Consider the following 25,837-nt stretch of genomic DNA (forward strand, 5'->3'; position numbering starts at 1 on the left):
CAGCGTTTCTTTTGTTTTCCCATGTGCGAGGTTCTCGGCTCTCGCTCACACACAGTGAACTTTAATTGCGCTTTGTGTTCTAATGCTCAGTGGAGGTTCGGCCTCTCAGGTCTTCTCAGCTCAGGCCGCTGGGCTCTACAGCTACAAACAAATGCCATTAATCAACGTTTCTCTGCAGTACGGTGTTTTAGAAACACACCCACACACGTCTAATGGGATTCAAAATCTATTAACGTCTCTGCTCTTTGCCCCCCGAGGACTCGGCCTCAGAATCAACACCCAACCGCTTCATGGATTTTGCGATATGAGATTCTGGAGAGATGCACGGACAATAAAATGTGTTAACCATCTGCACTCATGCAGCTCGATGGAACGGAGAGCTTGTATTATTGTGTGGGCTTTAAAGAGACAAGTTTTGCTGTGGGAATAGATGTATGTATATGTCACATGAGCAAATGTGTATATATGTAAGTTGTCCGCCATATTGGAACAGTCAAAACCACTCGAGAGCAAGTTGACTGTAAATCTGCAACCATAGTTGATATACACATATGAATATGTTACGTGCTTCAACTATGTTTATTTAAGGTACAAACATTTTAATAATATACAAAATTAAAATAAATGAATCTTATATAGCAACATAAAAATAAACAAATAAATAATAAAATGACAAACGCATCTAACAAAATTGCTAAAAATGTAACAAAATTGAACAAAAACTTAAAAATAAAATCCAGTTTAAAATAGAGAACAAAACTATAATTACTCTGGTTAATTCATATAAAGCACACGGCCACGTCTTCAGAATTTAATTCTCAGCTCCAGCTCAGGCAATTCCATCCCCAACCAAGAGCAAAGATGGACTACTTGTCACATTAATGCTAAATTTACAATACTTAGTATTTAACGCTAAACTGACATATCACATTACAGCAGTTTGATGTTATACCTGCACTCAGTTACATTATGCCATTATTATTTTCCCTGCTTATAACATTCCTCTGTTGTCTGATATCGGTCACAAAATAAGACCTAAATCACAACTACTAATTAGCTCTCTATATTTTTCATAAACATTTACTCAGTAACTTTTAATCAAAGTGACTGAGTGCAGCTGTGACACGTCAGAGGAGACCTGGCCCTCCCGGCTGAGACTGGTTTCTCCCGAGGCTTCTTTTCTCCATTTATTTCTCATTGGAGTTTGGGTTCCTCGTCAACAGGGCCGTGTTGGCTTGCTCACCGGGAGACTGCTTTTATTAGATATTATTTATCATGCGCTGTGTTTATACCTTTCTGTGTTTTTCTGTGTTTTTATTTTCTCCTGTAAAGCTGCTTTGGAACAATGCACATTGTGAAAAGCGCTGTGTTAATAATAATAATATTTCATTGAATTGAAGCTTTTACTACAAGAATCTGCACTGCAATGTTGTGGCATCTTAAAAAACTAAAAATGATCAACCATTGCAAGATGGTGGACGAGTCAACATTTTTCAAGTGATCAATGTGGCATCTGTACTATGGTCGTGGGCAATGCTTTACTCTCAGACATGGCCAACTATCTCAAACCAGCGCACGACAAGGCGGCCGGTTCCACCCCAACCCGAGGCCATCTCTCCTCACACGAGGAGCCTGAAATGGCGTCTTAACTGTGTCAATGTCAGCGCATTTGCTCGGCCTCGCGGTCTACATCTCGCTTTGCATGAGAGAGACAGGAAAGAAAGAGGAAGAGAGAGAGAGAGTGACTTTGGAAGGATGTATAATTAGTCTTTCCCTTCCAGGAGAAGGCCGTTTTTAACAGAAGTTCTTCTCACGTGGTGGCGACCTGGTTTCAGTGCTCCAGTTGGCTGTGAGGATCTCGGCAGAACTCCACAGGACTGAGACACCTTCAGGACCCTGTACAACCTGGATGCATTCAAGTACCCGAGTGGACTTTTTAACTCCAGTTTTTGTGGGATTAAAACCAACACGTGTCTTCACTCTTACAAATAAGGGTGCTTCACGATGCCATAGATAAACCTTTTTTGGTTCCACAAAGAACCATTCAGTCAAAGGTTCTTTAAAGAACCCTCTCTTTCTTACTTTTTATAATCTGAAGAATGTTAAAGGTTCTTTATGGAACCAAAAGGTTCTTCGATGAAGCACCTTTTTTGAAGAGTGTAAATGGTTCCATAAAGAACCTTTAACATTTGAAGAACCTTTCTGTTTCACAAAAGGTCCTTTCTTCAGATTTAAAAAAAAGGTAAGAAAGAGATGTTTTTTAAGAACCTTTGGCTGAATGGTTCTTTGTGGAACCAAACATGGTTCTTCTATGGCATCGCTGTGGAGATCCTTTTAAGCACCTTTATTTTTAAGAGTGTTAACAATTAGCATCCCAAAGAAAAGTTACACAATTAAGTTAAGCTTTGTCAAATACAGATTTGTGGCAGATTAATCTAGCACAAAAAGTGGTAACAGTAAGACACAATGAAAGAAAAACAATTATAGACATTGATATGAGTCTACGTAGTGTAAATAATATTATATACATACAGTGTAATAATATAATATAGTGTAATAGTATCCTACAGTAGTGGCCAAAATTGATGTCTGGAGCACATATTGTACAATATCGGCTTATAATGGCTGCTCAAGAAAGAGGAAACCATCAAAATATGAGCATCAGACTTAAGAAAAACGTATTATTTTGCAAAAAAGCAAACAAATTTGTAAAATTTAGAAAGAATAAACGAATACAAAATAAATTGAGTAATTGATTAGTTATTAATATTCTGTTTATTAATTATTGGTTCTTGACTCAATAAGCTTTACCCATGTGTTTTTATTCCTTTTAAAATTACTCAACACGCACAGAACGTCTCTATTATATTTAATAACATATGTAAATAAAGAGCGGAAAACATAAAGTCATTTCAACTTAAATTTTGAAGTACAAGTCATTTCCTTTTACATTCTTATCAAAAGGCACTAAAATGAATAAGTAATTTCAACGTAGTGAAGTTTAGCATCTCAAAACTGGTCAAAAAGTAAAATATTAAGCTGAAATGACTTTGAATGACCAATTACCTGGTCAAGTTTCTGAGATGTATAGGCAGCTTACAGAATGCGCCGCTGTCCAGATGATTTATACTTTAATAGGCGACATACATCTGGCAACTAGGGCTCATTCTTCTTCTCACGTGTTCAATCAATTTTACACATTCCACCATCGTATATGTAGTTTTGATGGATTCGGGGTCTTTGTTTACATGACAGAATGTGGTTCATATAGTACATAAACATCACAGGGATGCAAAAAGGAAATATTTCATATAAGTGTTGAGAACACATGTTGAAGAAATGTAATATATGCAGGATCATATTAATTCAGGTCTAAGTGCCAGCGTGTTTACTCTAAAGACACATCACACAACAACAGTGTGAGGTATTTACATCCTCACCAAACACCCTGACGCCTCCAGGGACACATCGTTTCTAAACAAATCAAGGCCAATTTACTTTATTTTATTACCTAACGGGATTGTGTAACACATGGCTGCTTTAACAACCCATCACCACTGAAGCACTTTAAATAAACCTTCACCTCAACAGAGCTTAAAATGACCGATTCGAGGTGCATTCAATGCATAACATAACCATTATTTCTCATAGACATCAATGAGACACAATAGAGAGTAAATCTAGACTTTTGCTTTAATCTCAGATTTATAAAAGATGTCTCCGTCAATAGAGTTTCAGAAGAGATGTCAACAATGTGTCAAACTGAGCTCAGATTTGCCAAGTCTGCGATCAAAAATCAACATTATTGAAGATCTCGATATGAACTCAAACATTTCTCATCAAATTTTCTCAAATCCAGAGTATCCGCTATTATAACCTCTACAATCGACTTTCATTTTACACCTCCTTGCTCTTCATTTTAACAGCTACCCTCTCGTTTGTTGGCTTTTATTGTTCATATGCAATTTTAGGAGAAACATCTGAGACCAAGCTGATCAAGTAAACCCAACTGAGAACTCCATCAAATCTCTTAGAAGACTCATTTGTATCCGAGCACTGAAATCTGTCCGAGTCTTCTCTTACGTCAGAGCATGCTCAGATTGCATCGGACCGTGTTACAAAGGAGTCTGATCAATAAGGAGCGCTCAGATCGCCCGTGGAGGTTTTCAGAGCACTCTCTCTCTCTCTCCGACACACACACTGAAGGTCACCAGCCAATCTGCATTTGCGGAAAACAGCGGAAACCTCTCTTAACCTCCGACTCACCTCAGCTGCTCCCGTGAGAAATGCAGCGCTGCCTTTCGGTTTTGTCTTTCATCTCGTGTTCTGCTAAAAGCACTCATGCACGCCTGTCAGGGTAAAAGTTTGAGCTGTCAACTGCCTCACTGTCGTAGAGTCTCCAGGACTTCTGATTGGCTAGAAGAAAAACTCCCAGAATGCCTTTCACCGGACACAATGAGCGTCCTGTCCTCTTGCGTGTGTGTTTTGCTCGCTAGTTGAGCTGTGACAGTGATGTGGAGGGTTTAAAACGCCCCAGGCTCTGAATGGAGCTCAAGAAACTTTATGCTGAGGTTTAAAAGTTCTCAACTGCTCAAGCGGATGAAGAGGATTCGGTCTGGCCCTTCGGCACTTTTGCATTTGCCATAATGGCAACAGTTCACATAAAAATGAAAACTCCTAAAAAAGTCCTGATTTCACCTCATCATGGAGAGATCAAAACTGTCCTAATTTCACTTTTAATGCTCATTATGAATCATTATTTGTCATATAGCTCATATTTACTGACTGCCGGCTTCAGAGCATTGTTTGGATGTCTTCTCATACAGTCGGATGCTTCTCCACCATCAATATTTAAACAAAGGCAGACAACACACTGAGACACAGCAGGGGATTCTGGGTAACAGAGAGATGGCGAGTCTCTGACGGTCTGATCAGACAAGATCACCGCTGCTCATAAACACATGTGTCTGATTATGTCATCAGCACCAGAGAATGATAATCAAATTACGTTGCGATACGTCCAGCACTGTAATAGAGAAAGAAGACAGGCTTTGCGATCGATCACCCGAATCTGTTAATTAAGTTTTGAGTGTTTAGGACAAACTGTCGAAAAAGTCAAGAAATGAAGAGTTTAAGTGAGCGAATCTCAAAGAATTTTAATATTTCACACTAAAAGCAACAGAAATAAAAAATGTATTATGCATAAAGAAAACAAAGTCAATTTGATGAAGATCTAAGACTTAGATTTATATTTTCCATTATAACACATAATTGTAGTAAAAAGTAAGACATACTGTACATCTATATAAACTTTTCACTGTAATTCAGTAGTAAAAATAGTAAGTTTTATGTTTAAGATACAAATATGTTGATGATGAATACTGAACATTTTTGCTTCAAAATAAATATACACATTTGAGTTTTAAATGACATCTTAAATTCGACATGCATTTTTGCATTACTGTAAAGAGAATAAGCAGTGTTTTTTTGTTGTTAGTTCAATAATATTTGCAATTGTCATTAAAAATGTTGGTAAGTATGAAACCTTCATTGTAAAAATAACTTTTCTTTATGCGCAATTACTTTAGAATATTTTGATTTTGGTGTAAAATGTGATATTATCTCAAGGAAGTCCTTAAACATTCGCACAAAAACCTAGATAATAGTACAGATGTGCCAAAGTTAATTTACACGACGACTGCCTGCCTCAATACATTATGAGTTAGAATAATCAAGTTAATCTATCACCCAAGATGAGAGAATGAATATAACATGTTTTAGTTGGTCTTCATCATTAATCTCTGGCTGAACCTCGGATGAAGATGAACTACATTCAGATATGAGGTCAAACCACAACTAAACAACTGCACTTGCGTGAAAAACTGCTCTGTAGTCTCAGAAATCAATTCATAATGAATCAGAGAAGAGCTAGATCTGGTCTCTCATTGGTTAAAATCTCATTTTACTTTATTTCTTCCCAAACCAGAAAATCAAAAATGATGCAAATATCTCATGGCAATGCTCTTTAAACACACACACAGTGAGTCTTTCCGAAACACACATCTCAGCTCATGGGTAACACACTCAAAATATATTTAACTGTGGTTTTTTGCAGATCTAAATGATCCTTTCAAGGGCTTCATGGAAATGTTGAAACACATGCTCTGGAACATTCTGTACCCAGAATCAAACTCAGCTGGCTTCTCTGAGCTGCAGGACGGCTTGTCAAAAGTGGTCCGAGTTATGACGGAGATGACAGATGTGAGCATGAACACAAGACCCACAACCTTCTGAGAAATGTGCAGTATTGATTTGGAGATCTTTAATAAATACAAACGTGTTTCCTTAAACATTCTGCTGTATTTTGGATCTTTATAACCCTTCACAGGATCAGCTTCCCCGGACTGGCTGAAAGAGCTATGATGTCAGAATGATGTCACTGTTAACACGAGAAGAACTCATGTGGCTATTTATCATGTGAAATCAACACGGTTGACCTCCAAAACCAAGACTCTCTTTCCTCTGACACTGACAAACCAGCGCACTGCAAGTCTTATTGACAAACCGCACCAGTAAGACCCAGTAAGACTTCTCTGATGTGACAGGTTTCACCTGACCTCTATCTGAGCACCACACTAATGAAAACCAGACTCAATCCCTCCTAGACACAGATGAGTCCTAGATGTAATACAGTACGCAATTTACTATTAATAATCCATCTCAGCCCAGAAATCAGAGCTTCGTTTGTGATCAAGAGGCCAGTTTACATCAAGCTCTGATTTACACGACTGTATACCGTTTTAATTGAGGTTTTTATGCCATTAACACTAAGTGTTACAACACTACTCATTCTAGTCTCCATTTTTTAAAGAAGGATATTATGGAGTTTAAATAGACCCAATACTCACGCGCATGGAATCCGCGCGCGCACGCGCGATGCAAACGCATGTAGTGATAACCAAGCGCGGAAAGCTGCTCCGCGAGGGCGCTTTTAAACTCCGCAAGCGAACAGAACAAGCGGAAAAGAATCCTCGCGCGGGCGCGAGCAGAGGCTTTGACGAGCGCGCGCGCGATTCTCTCTATGCTCTCGCAACTGCTCAACACTTGCTCGCTCGTTGAGTTGACTTCTGAGACTTTGGAGGCGGGACAATGGCAGACTTCTCCGATCCTTTGATTGGTCACTTTTAACATGCACTCACCTACAGTCTCCGACATGTATCTTACCCGTTGTACAGACGTCTTAATTTGGCATAACACGATACTTTTTTCCGTTTTTAAACTTGGGTTACAGTGTTATGTATGCCCTTGGCTTTGGATCTACATATGTGGCATCTTGACAGGAAGTTAGAAATAAATAGTTTGGTATATGTATTCATAATTGCTTTTGTATTAATAATTTTCATGAAATTGTTATAAAATGAGAATTAATAAATGGCTACAACAGTATAACTCAAAGCACAAGTTATTATAAATTACAATATGATGTACTCTCTAAAATTTAATTTAAATAATTTATTTGTTTTTCTTTATTTGTTTTGAAAATATTAAAACGGGCTATGTCAGTAAACAGATATTAGATAACTCAAATTTAATGACTACAGGAGACATTTAATTATATTATTATAGTATGTTTTAAATAGGTCATACATGACATGTAAGTTTAACTGCTATATTATATAGCATAATTTTTGTTGACAGATGTAAGAAATCAAAATGTGACTTGTACTCTGTACTCAGACATGTAATCTGTAGGTGACTGCATGTAGGTGAGTGCATGTTAAAAGTTACCAATCAAATGAGCGGAGATGTCTCCGCTCATTTGATTGGTAACTTTTAACATGCATTGTCCCGCCTCCAAAGTCTCAGAAGTCAACTCAACGAGCGAGCAAGTGTTGAGCAGTTGCGAGAGCATAGAGAGAATCGCGCGCACGCGCGCTCGTCAAAGCCTCTGCTCGCGGACTGAGTTTTTGCTCGCGGAGCAGAAATGCGCCCGCGCGAGGATTATTTTCTGCTTGCGGATACTGTTCTGCTCGCTCGTGGAGTTTAAATGCGCCCTCGCGGAGCAGCTTTCCGCGCGTGGTTATCATTATGCGCGGATTCCATGCGCGTGAGTTTTGGGTCTATTTAAACTCCATCAAGGATCCTCAATTTAATTGAATCAAATGAACCTTTTTAACAGTATTTAACAGCTGAAGCCTCGTAATTGCCAAATTATGAAAGAAGAGACAATTGGGAGTTGAACTAATTAGTAATTTAGCTAAGGCGCTAATCCAAAGAGTTTTATAGTCCCATTCATTGGGTAAATCTCACAAAACTGCAAAGAAAATGTCCCTTTCAGGATTCATACCAAACGAAAAAGAAACAGCATTCTTCAGTTGATGAAAAATCATTCTAAAAATGCTTGTTTTAACCCATGGTTGGCTAAAATATGGGCAAGCCAAACCGTTGGGTTAAATTACCTAGAAAACGTCCATATTTTCAAACATACCTGCATTTTAACATTTTTCTTTATACAGTGTATAATTTCATATTTTTCCTGTTGGTGTAAAGCTTTTTTGAGTATTGTAGTTTAAACAGTAAATCAGCTCTAGGGCTCTCAACCCACAATCTTAGTTAACCACTAAAACACAATTAGGGCGCAACAGAGCATCCACATCTGCACGTAATATACAGCCTAAAACCCTGTCTGTCCCATCAAATGGGGTCATAAATATAATTCGAGTTTGCAAGATTGGTACATTAGGTTGCAGCAACATAGACCCGCGTAAAACACCCCTTTACGCGTAAAACAAACACACCAAATATAGCAATCCCGCCCCTCATAGCTTTTAAAGAATGTGTTTCTCCTGTTGGGCTTACCTATGAACATTCATCTCTTGAGGCGGTCTGGTGGCTTTATCATAAGCCACTTTTGCAGAAATCCCCAGCATGATGATGAAGGTGATGACCCCGCAGGTGATGTACACGGTGGTGTTAGTCTTGTCAAGCGCGGGGTCGTACGTGTCCCCGGTGGGTGCCGGCGAGGGCGGTTGGGTTTTGATCCAGTCGGGCGTGTTGTAGTTGGTACAGACTCTCTGATCCAGTCTCTTGGCTTTGATGGGACAGCAGAAGCGCAGGAAACAACTCCCGCAGCAGAACCGGTGGTCGGTGTTGTTGCAGGCGAACTCTTTGTCGTACTGACCGCTCACGTCGTAGTAGCCGAGGCAGGTGTCGTGATCCCCGACGATGGGCGCTTGGACTTGCGTGATGCGTCGAGCTACCACCGTCGGAGCCGCCGTGCTGTTGACCTCCTTCACTTTTGGAGGTCTCTTTGGAGCGGGTTTGCTCCTTTTGGCCGTGGACGCGCTCAGGACGCACAGAGGGTCCAGATAGACCAAAAGAAGCAAGAGATGTCGGATCCCCATGGCTTCTGATGAGTGTTTCTTTTCTGCTTTTATGATCACTTCAGACCGACGCCTTTACGCGTCCATCTCCGCGGAGCCTCATTTCCACAGTCGTGCGCTCTGAGGGTCTCACTCATGAAGACACAAGCGCGGGCAAAAACGCCATGCCCATTTTACGCGTCGCGCTTCCACGAGTGGATGAAGTGACTTTTCACGAGTGATTGCGTTCACTGCGTGAATGAGTTCAGCTAACACTTCTCACACGCGGATGTGTGAAGTCTGAAAGAAGGAAAGTGAAGAGATATAAAATAATTGCGTATGGAGAGACATTTCAGCACCACGGACAGCGCGGTTCAGAAAACCCATTTTAATCATACAGTATCAAGCTATTTAAAGTGCTATTTTCTAATTATACTACATAGAACAGTTGTAATTTATAAACACGTTTGTTACTGACACTCTTGGGAAGATATGCAGCATCACTTTAGCATGTACATTCACATAAACATTCACATCATTTCCCAAAACGTTTACGTTGAAAAGTTCTGTCAATCTATATTATTTGTCAGCTATATACACAAAAACACCAATAACAACGAATACTACTTTGTTATTCATTGCATGTCTCAATAAAAACATTTTGCGCATTTTGATTTTTCCAAGTAGTGGATCGTATTAAATGTAGTTTCATCACACATAAAAATAAAATCTACCATGTTTCCTCTCACAATGCACATTCATACATAAAGAAGTAAAAAAAAATGGACTTAACCATGTAGAAATTAACAGCACTTACGAGTCCAGCGCGCTCGACTCCGGTATGTCAGTCACTGTGCCTCCGAAGAACAAGAGCGAGAGAACGAGAGAGGGATGCACTGCTCCGTTCTGACCCGCCTCTCTCTCCCTCTCTCCCTCTCTCCCTCTCTCCCTCTCTCCCTCTCTCCCTCTCTCTCTCTCTCTCTCTCTCTCAGTGGGTCGTTTTACTTCAACACATCACTGGTAAGTCAGGTAATTACAAACCGGTCTGGGGTAAACGCACGCCTGCTCATACCTGCAGGCTTCACTTAACAACCTACAAGATTCTCAACAACTGCATTAGTGTCATGAACAACCACACACACACACACACACACACACACACACACACACACACGCACACACACACACACACACACTATGAAAGGACCTATGGCAAGAGCTACTAATCTCAAAACCAGAACTGTCCTCTAACATACACAAACTGTAAAACACTTTGTACGCATATTGTAATCAGATGCTGGAATGAGACAACACTTGGGGTAGTATGAGGGCAAATTCATGCAGTGTGAATGTAATCTTGCGAATTGGGACAAACATGTCTGTTTCTAAAATCCACACTGCAGCTCTGTAATGCGTTCAATATGGAGAGACTAAAGTTAATTATTCCAAAATAACCAATGACCCAGATGACCAACAAATAACTAATCCACTAAAATCTGGTTGTTAGGAAAGTTTATGAGTGTGTCCCACCTGGTGTTGTCACCAGTTTGGTGCATTATGAAATCTGACAATTGGGATGTTGAACATTCTGTACAGATCATTGGGTTCAGTGAAGATTTAAAACTCTACTGACAATAAAATGATAAAAAGCCAGATTTAAGACAGGCCACCGGCCAAAGTGTAGGAAGAGATTATAAAACCCAGACTCATCATTACTGAAAACTTTGAAGTTCAAGATTTTTCAAAATTTTAGTTGAAACAGTTTAAAATGCCAGTTAAATTTATTCCACACAAAGATTTCTTAAAAATGTAAAGGTAACATCAACTTTTCCAATTCACACTAAATCACATTAGAGTAGAAGCAGTGACCATTTTTGTCTGAAACCTTTCATCTTTTTCACAATATTCAATCCTTAAATAAATGCTAAACTCCAAAAAAGAAAACTAAAAGATAATTTAAGGAACAAAATTGTAGAGAAAAATAATTATTTAAGATCATGAAACTGACAGGAAACAGAACCCAAGTGCAGACAGCTCTCAACAACAACAACAAAAAACGTTTAATTTGAAAAAACATAACTCAAAATCCCTCGAGGGGGAAAACAAGAACAATAAACTTTAACAAAATAAAACTTAACTTAAAGACAGACCAGGGGTACAAGAGCTACAGCTGCTAGGAAGGCGGGATCATGACAAAGCAACTTTCCAAAATCTGAAAGTGAAAAAGTGCTTGTGTGATTTGCACACTGTTATAAAGGATGAGTTTCAGTCCGTCTCTGGTCCGCTGGTTTGCAAATGAGGGCTGTCGCCCTGTCAATCACAGATGTGCGAGCCGAGCGCACGCGTTCAGGACGGATGGGCCTTTAGGTTTGAACTGAAGTGCGACCTCAGCAGAAAGAGCTGACAGGTGTCGTCAGAGCTGACACCGGCTCGCGAATTATGAGGCAGAAATTCCAGCTCTCTGAAAAGACATAATTAATCACAGAGGAATATTCAGCCGAGCGCACCCACACAAGCTGTTCCACCACGAGACCACCGCTGGACTGAAACCTTCATCTCAACATGGGGAACTGTGCTCGTGCTTTCATTAATAAACGGAGAAACATTTGCTTACTAATGTAAAAGTTTGATCAACTTCGTGCACGTGCTGCGCTCGACATCTTATCCGGCCTCCATCATTCCTTTCAGCCGTTCGTCTTTCTTCACTTCATCATTTACAATGCTGCGTGTCCTGCTGTGACCTAAAACAAACAAACAAGTAAAGGCCAAACCGTAAAAATGACACTGAAAAGTGTTCCTGACTTATTGAAGAACAATATTTGCTGGGTTCTTTAATGGATATCCAAGTCAAACAGTAAAGGAGATTTTTGGACAAAATCGTGCTCCTTGGTGATTCATAAAATGCCGGCCCATAAAAACACAAACGCAGGCAACACATGATGATATATTGACTTAAGAAGCAAATTGATTGATCTGTGTAAGAAACTGCACATTATTTACCAGATTATAATCCATAACCTTGACAAACGGTCTTCAGACACTCACTGTTCCAAGTTGTAATGTTTTCCTTCAATTTGTTTTAGCCAGAAAAACACAATCAAGCGTAAATAAGTGATGGTTAGAGGTGTGTGTAGAGCAGTGGTTCTCAAACTGGGGGCCCCAAGATGGATCCGGGGGGCCACAGATTTATATGGCATTTTACGAAATAAAGACATTTTTCATAGATTTTATGCTGTCAAACATAAGACAAATTACACCACCAACCAAAAGAATTGATGTTCCAGCATTGTATAACGGAATATGTTCTAAATTTAAGATTATAAATCTTTATTTTGGGGGCCAGAAAGCGACGCACTCCACACAAAGGGGGTCTTCTAACGAAATAGCTTGAGAACCACCGGAGGAACTGAACAGTATAATAGAGTCGCTGTAGATAAAAGCATCAGTCACATGTCAGGAAACTAATTAAGCATCAAACTAAAACTCTATCAGAGCAGCAAACAGCAAACGCTCCCACGGAATACAAAAGAGGCTTCTCATCGATCTACCGAGGGATCAAACATGGACCCGTGTTGATATCTTGTAACAGCAATGATGCAAATCCACACAGGGTTTTTATGAGATAAGCCGAGAGAGAATTAACGGTGTTATCGTCATAAACACTCACTCAACAGTCAACACAAACAATGTGTGAATCAACTTTCATTCATTATAACAACAACTTCAAAAGCCCTTCACATCTTTTACATGACATTCTGTGTTCAGTATATGTGTAGTACTGTATACTGTGTGCTGTATCCCAATTTAAAGGAAGAATTCACCCAGATGTGATTTTACTCACCCTTATGTCATCACAGATGTATATACTCCTTTCTTAGTTTTATATATATCTTTTTAAATAGGGTTTAAGTCTTTTTAAAAGCTCCTAAAACACCCATCATTAATATAAATGACTTCAGATGGTTAAAAGATGTTTTCAGAAAGATCTGTTTGTGGGGGAAAAAACAGCAAACTTGTCTTTTGACAAAAGAAAAAGTGTTCAAGTAAAGAAAGGATGTCGTGTACATCTGCGACAGCACACGGGTGTGTAAATTATGAATTTTAACATGACATTTAATGGGCGAACTATTCACAAAATATACCAAATGAAGTAAATAATACATTTGAAAAAGTATGTGCTATACTGTCACACGACTTTGTGATGTTGCGTCTTGCATCTTTTATCAAATCGCTTCCAGACATAAAGACTGAAATATTCAGGAATCATATTAAAATAAATGGCTGTTTGTTTTTAACATTCATTATAAAAAAAGATCCTTTTTAACTCATGGTTGGGTAATATATACTGTATATATGAAGAGTTCATCTGCAAAAACTCAATTTTTAAAATCATGTTTTTTGATTTTGTGATATCAGTCAAACTGCGGTCGAGTTGTTTTGATTAAGTATAACACAAAACAACACAGCTAACTAACGCAGTAAAACAATTCGTTTTTTGCACAAACTCTTCATATGTAAACCAAACTGTTGGGTTTATAGAAACATAAAATATACAGTATACGACCCAGCCATTACAGAGATGTCTCTCTGTTTCTATTCAAGATTGGAGGTATCATTTAGATAAGTGCCGCTTTCATATTTACAGTAAGGAGTTGGTTTAACAGCACATTACAGTAAGTATAAAACCGCTGCGTGCTGTCACAGAAGTGAAAGAATCTCCAGCCTGTTAAAGCAGAAGAACATTCCAGCGTGTTCTCCGTCTGCATCAATTAGCCTTTCTGTCTAAATGTCATTGATCTGGACACCGGAGGCGACGGCGGCTACAGGGACAGATGGAGCAAAACAGAGATCAAGAGAGTCTGATCCAGCGAGAAAACAGATGAAGCTGCGAGTACACGAGGCAGAGACACAATTCTGGAAACATCGACGTGTATCTGAATCACAAAAAACATGTCCAGCTCACATCACGCCTCAAAATCAAAGCTCAAAGAATTTTTTACACGGTGACATTTTCACAGTTATATGGTTCAGCATTCTAAACAGTTGCTTCCAATCCAAGTGCTCACATATTTAAAAAAAAAAAATGTGCCAAAATGTACACAAGGTAAAAAAAAGTGTGAATTACTCAATTTTGACAAAAAAAGGTCAGACAGAACCTTATAATTCCAAGGCGATGATTTCTCATTAATACAACGCAGAACGTTTTTAAGGGGTTTTGTGTCATTTCGAGAGCTCCGAAGGACGAGTTCGAGTGATTCTCATTAAATTCACATTACTGTAAAACAGAGATTTGTAATATATTTAGGACCATTACGATATAATTGTAATGGCACTAAAAATAGTCTTTAATTTCCTGATGCAGAATATAATTTCTTCATTTTTCTCTTTTGATTTTGGTGTGAAATGAGATGATGTTTCCGAGTGTACCATATGTTAAGGACAGTCCAGATAAATGATGTTCATCTGAAAATGAAAAAGAAGTGTTTGTGTGATGGTTAGGTTTGGACTACACGGTTTGTATGGTGTAAAATCATTATGTGTGTGGTACTTGCACAGAGCTGTTTTCGTGTATTTAGAGTTCATATCTGTCATATTCTGAATAGACTCAATATTGACACTGGTGCTCAGCATCTCTTGACCATTTAAGACTTATGATTTAAGTTGCTTGTGGGGTGTTGTAGGTCAATAATGACATCACACCCTGCTAAAGTCTCCAGCTCTCTCTCTCTCTCTCTCTCTCTCTCTCTCTCTCTCTCTCTCTCTCTCTCTCTCTTTAATAGCTCCTCTGATGCTCATTTGGTATCTCTCTCATCAAAGCAATTGATCAAAAGTGCAAGCGCAGTCCTTCCTCTAATCAGCCCAATCAGGCATTAAGACCCCATCACTCTCTCTCTCTCACATACACCCTTGCTCGCCCCGACGCCCATCTCTGCATCTGTCAGACTGAAGATTTTACAGCAAGCTTTGAATTCCTTTGAAATGAACGCACGTGAGCAATTCCATGAAAATGTCAACCTTACCTTGAAAAAATTAAAGTTTCTACTAAAAGAACAAAATCATTTTTAATTTGTCCATTTAGGCCTGCTTTATATTGTATTAATGTACTTCAATAAAAATTTTAAGAAAATTGCTTTGATTTCCCATCCACATTTGTTATACAACTATGCCAAAATTACATTTTCCACCAACCATTTTTCATGCTTTCTGAAGAGGGATCAAAGGCTCCCTTTTTTGTACTTTTTGTTTAAAAAAGGCATTTTGCAGAAAGACAAAGGCATGTCTGAAAAATTAATACACTCTACTCTGTCTTACTATTACTGCCTTGTGAATTTATAATGGCTATAATTAGGGTGTCACAACGCCTCACTGCTGTGTCACGTCCATAACGTTTTAAAATTTAAGTTTGTCATATAATAATTACAAATACAAATAACTTGAAACTTAATATACAAAGCCAAATATGTATGTTGATGATTTTAAACAACAATTCATCTCACTTATTTGCTCTGAACAACCATAATAATTCATTACGGGCGTGACAGTTTTAAGCACGTAATATTGAACATGCATCACAGACGCAGATGACATGTTGTGCTCTGTTTTAAATATCATAATATTTGTACACATTATTTTGTCCTATAACATTTTATAAATTACTAACACTATTAATTAATAACAAATTATGAGAACGTCGATATCATAGGGATATACAGATCGCCACACTGTTATTGTGCTTGCAGCATTCGAATAGCGTTCATCTGATTGTTTACGTCCTACCCTAAAAGGCAAGCCTCTTTAGTTGATGCATTTTCCCTCACAAAATTATGTCAATTTCAATATAAACACCCTGTGCAAAAAGGAGAAGGCCTGGAGTTTGACTGCTGGAGTGGAAAGTGAGTAGGCCTACTATAACATCCCGTTACCAGTGAGTTTTTGTGCATCTTGAAAACCCATTAAAATGCTCAGTGACCTTGCATTTACACAGGGCCTGTGGTATATTATCTGCTATAGTAAGATATAACTACATAAGGTGTACATTAGGTGTAGTTTATGTAATGTAAATAAAGGATTTCATAGAAATTCATAGAAGATAACTTAACTTCACTTTATTATTACCCAGTTGCCCAGTGTAAATGCTGTTCAAATACAGTGTACTGTTGGGAAGGTGGTTGGACTTGCAGTCTCTAGATTTTATTATGCATATGTGAATGGCTGGCAGTGACATGACCTCTTTTCCAAGGAATTGATAGCTAAGAATCACACCAAAGTTCCCAAACGAAAGCTTTTTTTATTTATCATTTTTCCCCAAAACACCTTTTCACCAATCAACAAGTACTTGTCTTTCAGACCATAATCACTTATCAGCGATATAAAATAAATAAAAAACTTGCTTACAAATGCTGATGTACAATCGCTTTCACTCTGCAATAAGCTTTGTAGTTATGCTTTTGGATCACACCATCTTATCCTGCCAAGGGCACAGTGCCTTCAGGAGAGTTAAAGAAGGTGCAGAAGACCTCCCGTACATTACAGGCCTCTGTTGATGCCCTGTTTACTCCCATGTGTCTCACTGGTGCCATGCGTCTCCCCAGCTGCTCTGCCTCGTCTAGCAACCTCTGGTTTTCTCTAGGGGCAAGTAGGGAATTGTGAAAGTTTATTTTTTACTTATTTAAAGTGCCTTCTATTTGTTAATTTGTGCCAAAATGGTGATTTTATGTTTATTATTAAAAATAAAGACAAAAATGAAGGTGTTTGTCCAACCATTTTGTATTTCTTCAGTTTATGGTCAGCGTTTTTTTTATCAATGACATTATGCTTTTACCTCAATCCAACTGCCAGTCTCTGCTTGGGTTCTATAGCAGCTCTGTAATTTGTCGACTGTGTGGTCAGTTCAGGGCCAATGAGGGACAGAAGTTCATCCATTTGCTCTGCGTTCATTCTGAAATACTGATGATGGCGTTGGCTGTCCTTAGTTCAGCTACAAGATGATAAAAATGTCCTTGTTCTTTCCTACGCTGGTTGAGAGGATGCACCCAATACCTTCTCCTTCTGCCCCTTTGTAGTCTTTCCTGTAGGAGAACAAACGCCAATGCTCTCCTCCTGCTCATAGGCACAGTATGTGATATGTAGATAAAGATAATTGAGGATGTATTTTAAATGACTAAAACAACTACAAAAATATTATTCTTAAAGTCCGATTCCCACGTGAGTGACGATTTGCACATTCACATAACACGATAAACGTGTACATTTTAAACTTTCGAAATATTTGTGCACAGTCGTATGTTTGCGAAACGTACTTTATGAGAAAATATTCTTGTTTTACACACGTGAATTGCTTTTTGTAAATGTATATTGATACTTTGTGCACTTAAATTAGGTTTTGTTCATGTGAAACTGTTTACGCATGTGTGTATCTTGTTTTACGCGTGAATAATTAATGAGACTAAAATCGCTCCATAATGACCTGCTCAGATGAATTTTGCAGCCGAATCTACTGATATCTCGGAGGACAATATCCGATTAAAGTCTCTGATTGTGGTTGTAAAGCATTTGTTCATGATTTTCCATAGTCGGGTAAGTGCCGGTTTCAGAGCTGTCACGGCCGTAACGGAGATAATGTCACGGGCGTAACAATGTTTTTTCCTTATGAATGCAAACACATTTATTAAAACAAAACCAATATTTCATGTTATATAAAGAGCCATCACTTCTCCATTTGTTGCGTGTTATTGCTTTTGGTTTGTGCATTTTAATTCACAGAATTTCAACAAAGCTTCCTGTCTCCCAAAAACGTGTGTCTTTTTTTTGTCACGTCCATAACGCATTATTTTTTTCCTTTTTTTAAACAGAAAACTCGTGCATATACTGATTTTTTTTCTGATGTCTGCACTCTATTGTTAGGGCTGTAGAAAAATATAAACATATGGTTCAATATATTGGTAACAAATTAATTTTCTGGGAATTTAAACTTCAAGTTTTGACTGCAATTGTCACATCCATAACGCTGGAATTACCCACATGATGTTCCTGTTCTCGCTAGCAAACGCGAGTATTTTATGAGATAGGTCATTCACAATTTGTACAATGAGACTCATACAAAAATCTACAAAAAAGCAATAACCTTAATCCTGCCGCTTGACCTGCCATCAACCTCAAATCAAGGCGCCTTTCAATGTCTAAAATGGTATTAAAATGATCTTTGAACTTTTCTCATCTCCGAAGTAATGGTAAAGACATTTCTCAGATCATTTGGCCTTGAAAAAAATGTGTTGAAAGTTCAAAGTCTTTAAGGTTTCTTGTTGCTACAGTTGCACATTTTAAGTTAATATTCACAGGGACTGAGATGCATCGGTCAAGCTTTTGTATACTGGTGTGTAGTGTAACCTTTCTTTCTGCTTATCTCTTGATGATGAAGAGAGAGAGAGAGAGAGAGGGATGGAGACAGAAGAGCTGGCAGCGAACAGCAGCTTTGGATTTGTTCCCGAGCTCTGCGATGGCTTCTCCCAAAGAGTAAATTATGAAACACTCAGAGCGTTTTAAACAGAAGAGGAGGAGAGGTGAAGTCAGTACAGACACCAGAGAATTACCCACAATGCTCAGCTCTGGCCCAATTAACAAAGACAAATGGGCCACGTGTATTCGCCTGACACATCAAAATGGAGGCCACGGCGTTACGTGAACCCGGATCCCAAATCGAGCCCACAGCCGGTGAAAGTCAAGCAGGAACGTGGAGTCATTAGACTGCAGTCTGTGTGTTTCTAGAAGACATAGTACGGTTCAGCGGCTCCACAGCTGAAGAAACCCAGAGAGCCTTCAAAGGCTTGGAGAGAAACTCCTTCATCAGCGGAGGATGAAAGCGGACACAACCTGACGGCATGAAGCAGAGGAGAATTAATAACCAACACAGACAGAGCGAGAGAAAGCTGGGTATCTTTAAAAATGAATTGACTTGTTTTTAATGACTCTGGGGTGCGTGGAAGGCCAAATCTGACTTCACTCGTTTTCAGTGGATGAGAAGAACGATGGCTGACCTCCAGAGAGGAGGATAATGAACAGAAAAACAGACAGAAATCTCTCTCTCTCGCTCTGTTCTTCTGTCAGAAGTCACGTCTGCAGGGAAGCATGATGGTTGGCAGTCAGGGTGGACGCTATGTTTTATTTGACACGAATGAAAACAAGGCTGCAGGGATGAGTTCAATCGTTTAGTCAAGGAAATATTGACAATACGGGTAACGCAGGAGACAATGTACTTAAACCAGACAGATGGAGCACAGAAGCCAGAAGTCTAACAAAGAATATGAACAAAAATCAGCGAGCAGAATATCAGGACAGTGTTTACGTGACGGTAACCGTTCAAAACTCACGTGTCTTTGAATGAAGTTTGCGGGAGAGATGAACAGAATAATAATGGACAGTTTTAACAGGTTTTAGTTTTTCCCCCCTCAATCATTCTTTTCAGTGCTTTAAATCCTTCCACGGGTCTTTCTTACAAACATAGCAGAAAAATATGATATATACGGCAAAAGTCAAAAGTTGGAAAAAGCTTGACTGAAATGTTTCTAATGATCTTAAAAATCGTGTAATCTCAAGGTGTAAGCTTAAAGGCTGAAACTCCTTCTGTAGACAAAAATGTAACTGTGTTGACATGCCAATTTATTTCTTTAGAAAACAAAAATTGTATATTGAATGAATATTTTAAAATGGATGACTAAGAACAAAATCTAGTCAAAGGGTCAAATTCTAGTCAAAAGGTCAATTTCTATTCAAAAGGTACAATTTTAGTCAAAGGGTCAAATTCTATAAGAGTGGCAACTTGGAAGACGCTGAAATATGACAGCTTTGATTGATTTAAGATGCTTTTAGATTTTTAGAGATGGATGAAAACAGGTGTCATAACAACCCACACATACAAAGAGCTGTTAGTAACGCATTCTCATCTAAAATGAACATCACTGCTCTTATTGCACATAATAAAGTTTCTCAAAATCCATTAAGAAACTTCAGAAACGTCTGCGAGCACATACAAACACTCCCATCCTCCCTAATATTATGATAGGAGTTTCTATAGCAAATGTAATTCTGCTTTTTGTTGCAAGTCAGAGTAACGCAATATTTAAAATGTGTTGTCACACCATAGAAAAAATGTGAATATGAAATATGAATGATCAAAAAACCCGCCAAGTAACTTAAATAAGTTATCAAAAATGGGCAGTGCTCTGCTCTCAAATGCTGGGGGCGTGTCTGCAATCGGCGCTGAAGCCACGCCCACTCTGCAATTCAGTACTAGTTCAGTCTTTTTAGAGTCTTAGTTTTTCAGCAATACGTTTCAAACATTTAGAAACAATTTTCTCCTAGGCCAAGTATAGCGAGTCGCTGGAGTTTGTTTCAGACATTCTCTCTCTCTCTCTCTCTCTCTCTCTCTCTCTCAGCATCATTCTGAATTGGGTCACATCTACATGAGACTAAAGCTCTAAAGTTACCAAACCTGGCTGTCCAGACAGACTGCATTATAACATCCTACTGTCAGCGAGCTCTTCACAAAACTAGACTTCTGTGATACTTGATTTTGTCCAAAGTGCAATTAAAATATCTCTTGATTCATTTTGTTGAGCTTTACTGCTATGAATTCTGGTATTGTCTTTTACAGGATACAGCTTCTGTTGCTTTACAATCTGTTTTGTTTTCTCCAGTCTCTAATGAGTAGTGAACCAATTTTAAGGTTGATTTCACCTGATATTTGTGTCTATAAAGAGCAGTCGAGATCACTAAAAGAATGCATTCTAGGCATCCGTTTGACTTAAGAGACCTGAAGCTCTGAGGAACGGCAGAAGGACGATGTTTACCCCCCCCCCCGCGGAGCCCACCAGAGCTGAGCGTTTCCTCTGTTGCAGGAAAGCAGGCGAGTGAGACGCAGGGGAGGGAGATGGGTCAAAGGTCGTATTCTCTGATTGGGCCATCCATTTATCACACATGTCAGAATTGGCCGGAACAGACCGGCCAATCTTTAGAGGACACATCACCGTTTTCTTTAGCATTACACGGAGGAGCTGCATTTATAAAGAGGGAGGCAATGACGCGTCCTAAAAATGTTCAGAGGTTATCCTCTGGAGATAGCTGCCACAGGCTCACAGACAGACCGATCGATACGGCCATTTAAGGAGAGAGTCAGTATCTCTCTCAACACATACAGACACTGACAAATGATGCCTTACCATCCGTTTACACACACATGAAACTTGATAAATACTGGGTTATTATTTAGACATGAGGATTTGCTTTTTCCACATTTAAATACTTGGTTCAGAAATAGTTCATTTGTAGGTTTACCTTATGAGAAATCACTTCTCACAATCACCCGTCTGAGAATAGAAATGCCTCTCATGCAAGTGCCTACAAAAAAAGAAGACACATTAGCAAAATAAAAGGTAAGTACCAACAAAACTTCTGAATAATAAATAATACAATATTCTAAATATTAAAAATATATTTTGTATAATAAATATACTATTATAATAGTTTAAACACACAGAAGCAAAATATTTAAAAAATTGTAAAGAAAATTAGAACTTGACTGATTTTTATACAAAACTGTAATACAACAAATACTAAAAAATAAAATAAAAAACTATTAATAAATATTAATATTTTGTTAACAGTATTTCACAATGTTTTTAAAAAAATATTTTACAAATATTTAAAATTAACATTAGTAAAAATAAAAAGGTAAGTACCAGCAAAACTTCAGAATAATAAATAATATAATATTCTAAATAATAATAAAAATATTTTTTATAAAAAATATACTATTGTGATAGTTTAAAACACCCAGAAGCAAAAGATTAAAAAATGTAAAGAAAATTAGAACTTGATAGATTTTTATACAACAAATATTAAAAAACTATTCATAAATATTAATATTTTGTTAATAACTATATTTGAAGATATATTTTTTTAATATCTTAAAAGTATTTAAAAATAATATTATTAAAAATAAAAAGGTAAGTAGCAGCAAAAGTTCAAAATAATAAATAATATTATGAATAATACAATATTCTAAATATCAAACTATTTCATATTTTACATTATATTTTTATTTTATATCATATATATTTTTTTAATTCTTAAATTACTACTATTATAATAATGTAAAAAACATTCAGAAGCAAAATATATATGTAAAAAATGATTAAAAGTGTAAAACGTGTAAAAGATTTACACTAATTATTTGAAAAATATTATTAAAAATATCGTCCAAAAACCACAAACCACACGAAATTAATAAAAAATATATATAATAAAATATTTTCCTAAATTTTCCTCTTCTTCCAACAGATGTATTCTCAAGCAATTGTTGAAACTTTCTAACTTTGTATAGCACGTCTCATATTAATTCCTCCTAAAGATGAATAACTTCATTGTCTTCCTCATTTCCCAAAGATGTTTTGGATAATAACACCTGCTAAGTGTTTTAAATTAAGTGTAAATCAATGCAAAAAGCTGTCAAACACATCATAAGATCTGAAGTCTTTTCGCTACAAGGTTAAAATGGCCACAGATTGGCGGTAAAAGATGTTTCAAGAAAGACGGATTGAGAACAGAGTCTGAGGTTAAAATGAACAGATTATTTATACTTCTAATGTAATTTTCTCAGGCTTTGAACTCTCACCTGTGATGTCTTTTGGCTATCACCACTGCACAAACAGCCGTCCTACAGAAAAATACAGATAACATCAACACAATATCACAGCAATTTATACATTGGTAGTTGAAATTGTAAGTCTCATTTGTATGTTTTAGTAATAACTGCTGTGTTGTAGTAACGGTAAGGTTCAGCATTGGAGCATCATTATTGCTTTTTTCCCACAATCCACATCGCACAAATTCATCAAATATTTACGAATTCCCTTGAGATCAAGCTGGATATTACACTGTAGTAGTTTTCCATCGCTTGTTCTGCTCAAATGATTGTGTGACATACATCAACCACTGCAGAAGAATCTAGAGGAAGTTCAGTGCAGTACAAATCCAAAAAGAACTGCGGTCAGGTCTGAACTTTCATCTTTCTGGAGCAAGAGCTTCAGCAGCTTGCATCAGACGTCCTGACGCAGGACGGGCTCATGACAGCCGCTTCACTGATAGCATCTCCACATCCTCGCTTCAGCTCTCCTGCACTCTCACCACTGTGAAATCACTTTCACTTCTGAAAAACCCCACACATCAGAGGGAGGAAACACACAGCAAACAAGAGTCAGAAATGCGGTTTCTAATGTTTTGAATTACACCAAACATCCATAAAATATTTCAGGTTTGACGTGGTCCTGTGCGTGTTCAGAAAAACCTGTAAGGGCTGGTCATGTTCTGTGTTAAGAACGAGAGGAATATTGAATGGAAAAAATCAGAATTGTGTTTGTAAATAAATGAAAAAGCCTTTGCATGTGCCTGCGTTTCAGACATTCAACTTCTGCTCTATTTGCTTCTTACAAGTACGGTCAAAACCTGCGCAAAGTCAAAAACCAAATTGCATGCAAAAATAGCAAGACATTTCTTTAGGTCAAACGCTCACAAAATCATTTTTCCAATGACTGCTGTAATGAACGCTTAAGAGAAAAAACTCGTCGCTGCAGTTCAAGGCATCAAGACTTGAGACTCTTGGAGAGAAAGGCTCAACATTATTTCCAATTTTTGATTTGCAGACCATCACAACACACAGACATCTGATAAAGCCGTGTCGCGGCCCAGGTCTCGTCCGGTCTTGATGGACAGTTTTTCTCTGTGGACGAGACTTTATGCATATGTTTATGAAGCTGTTGTGAAATGACAAATCACTGAAACGTGCATGTGATGTGGTTTATGTGTCTGAGGCCGGATCTGTCTGAAGAAACATCATCGGTGTGTTTTGACAGCTGGACTTTACAGCGTTCATCGGGATTTGGTCGTCTGAGACACAATGGCTAGAGCGTGAGAAGCTCAAACGCTTAAAGGAGATCTGTTTGCAATTCATCATTAAAGCGCGAGGGCTTCTGGAGACACCGTCGACATACTTTGACATTGGAAACAAAGTTGAGCGGTCCTCTTACACACAGTTGTACTGAATCTTTCCAATCTATCGTTATTTCATTCTTGCATGCTGTTTACAGGTAGATCGGAATGTTAATACTGTATATAATATATTTGTAGGGATTTAAAACCCCTAATCTGGAAAAATGTCAAATTCAGCATCCAGATCAAAACAATTGTTTCATTCTGGTAGCTTGTAAACATGACATCATACCGACTATGGCTGAATGATGTTGAGATTAGCAGGGTTCAGATTGGCGATTTGAGTGAACGGTTGTTTGTATCAAAAATCATTGGGACATAAAGTAAAGATCATGTTCCATGAAGATATTTTGTAAATTTCCTACCGTAAATATCTCAAAACGTTATTTTTTTGAGTAATATGATATGCTAATGACTTCGTTTGGACAACTTTAAAGGCGATTTTATCAATACTTTAATTGTTTTGCACCTTCAGATTCCAAATTTTAAAAATAGTTGCATCTCGGCCAAATATTATCCTATCCTAACAAACCACACATCAATGGAAAACTTATTTGTTCAGCTTCCGGATGATGTAAAAATCTCAATTTCGATTTTGTCGTCCAGGGTCACTTATATAATTAAAAGCGATAGTTGTTGCTCTGCTAAACTACAAAGCATTATTTATTACCTTTGTTTTACGTTACTATTCAATTAACTTTCAAAAGCTATGCATGATTTGAAAGCTGAAACACTCAACATTTTGCAATCAATACAACGCTCAAAAATAGGGCCGCTTGTGAGAGGTATGTGAGCAGAATGGGTTGAACTGTTTAAATACTTGATCAACCTTTTCTGTAATGTCTGTATAGTTTTTCAACATTATCATCAATGCTTAATATTCATATTTATCTCGCAACCTTCAACGTTCTGCATCACCTGAGAACCGAAATCCGGCCATTACATCCAATCTACAGAACGTGTCTTTGATTTCCAGCATACAGGACCTTACCACATTCATTCTGTCTCCTCCTGTCTTTCACACTTAGTGTGTAATTGCCCCGGTTAAGAGCTCCCAACCGCCCCTGACCTGCAGTCAGCATCATTGTCCCGACACTAGAGCCCTGCTCTCATTAATACACAATCCACAGAGAGGTGTACACACTTCCACTCGCCAAAAAAACAACAACAACAACTTAATGGGTTTTAACTGAGCATCCGGCAGGAGCATTTATAACGCTTATGTCCGCGTTCCCCGGCCGCCATTGTGCAGCGCTTGCGTTGTTAGAGATAACATCCTCACTAATTTACTGCAAAAGAGGAGAGATCATTCATCTAGCCTTACACCCGCGCAAAAATGAATCAGTTCATCTGAAGATCCGTCTCCGGTGCCGGCTAATGTATGCACAGCAGAATAAACTTTACATTAGTTATGAACTATTAGTTCGAGTCAG

At 38.1% G+C, this 25,837-nt stretch overlaps 1 protein-coding gene across 2 annotated transcripts in view; it reads right to left on the reverse strand.

Annotated features, from left to right (window-relative positions):
• LOC130562187 (protein shisa-6) overlaps nucleotides 1-10,305 on the reverse strand; it is a 62,731-nt gene extending 52,426 nt beyond the window's left edge. For both annotated transcript variants that reach the window (XM_057347063.1, XM_057347062.1), the window contains exons 1-2: nucleotides 10,180-10,305; nucleotides 8,860-9,662 (exon numbers count right to left, since the gene is read on the reverse strand). In XM_057347063.1, coding sequence (XP_057203046.1) covers nucleotides 8,860-9,404 — 545 coding nt within the window. In that variant the 5' untranslated portion in view covers nucleotides 9,405-9,662; nucleotides 10,180-10,305. The remainder of the gene's footprint in view (nucleotides 1-8,859; nucleotides 9,663-10,179) is intronic.
• Between the last annotated feature and the right edge of the window lie 15,532 nt (nucleotides 10,306-25,837).

This window comes from Triplophysa rosa, linkage group LG11, assembly GCF_024868665.1.
Source record: "Triplophysa rosa linkage group LG11, Trosa_1v2, whole genome shotgun sequence".
NCBI lineage: Eukaryota > Metazoa > Chordata > Actinopteri > Cypriniformes > Nemacheilidae > Triplophysa > Triplophysa rosa.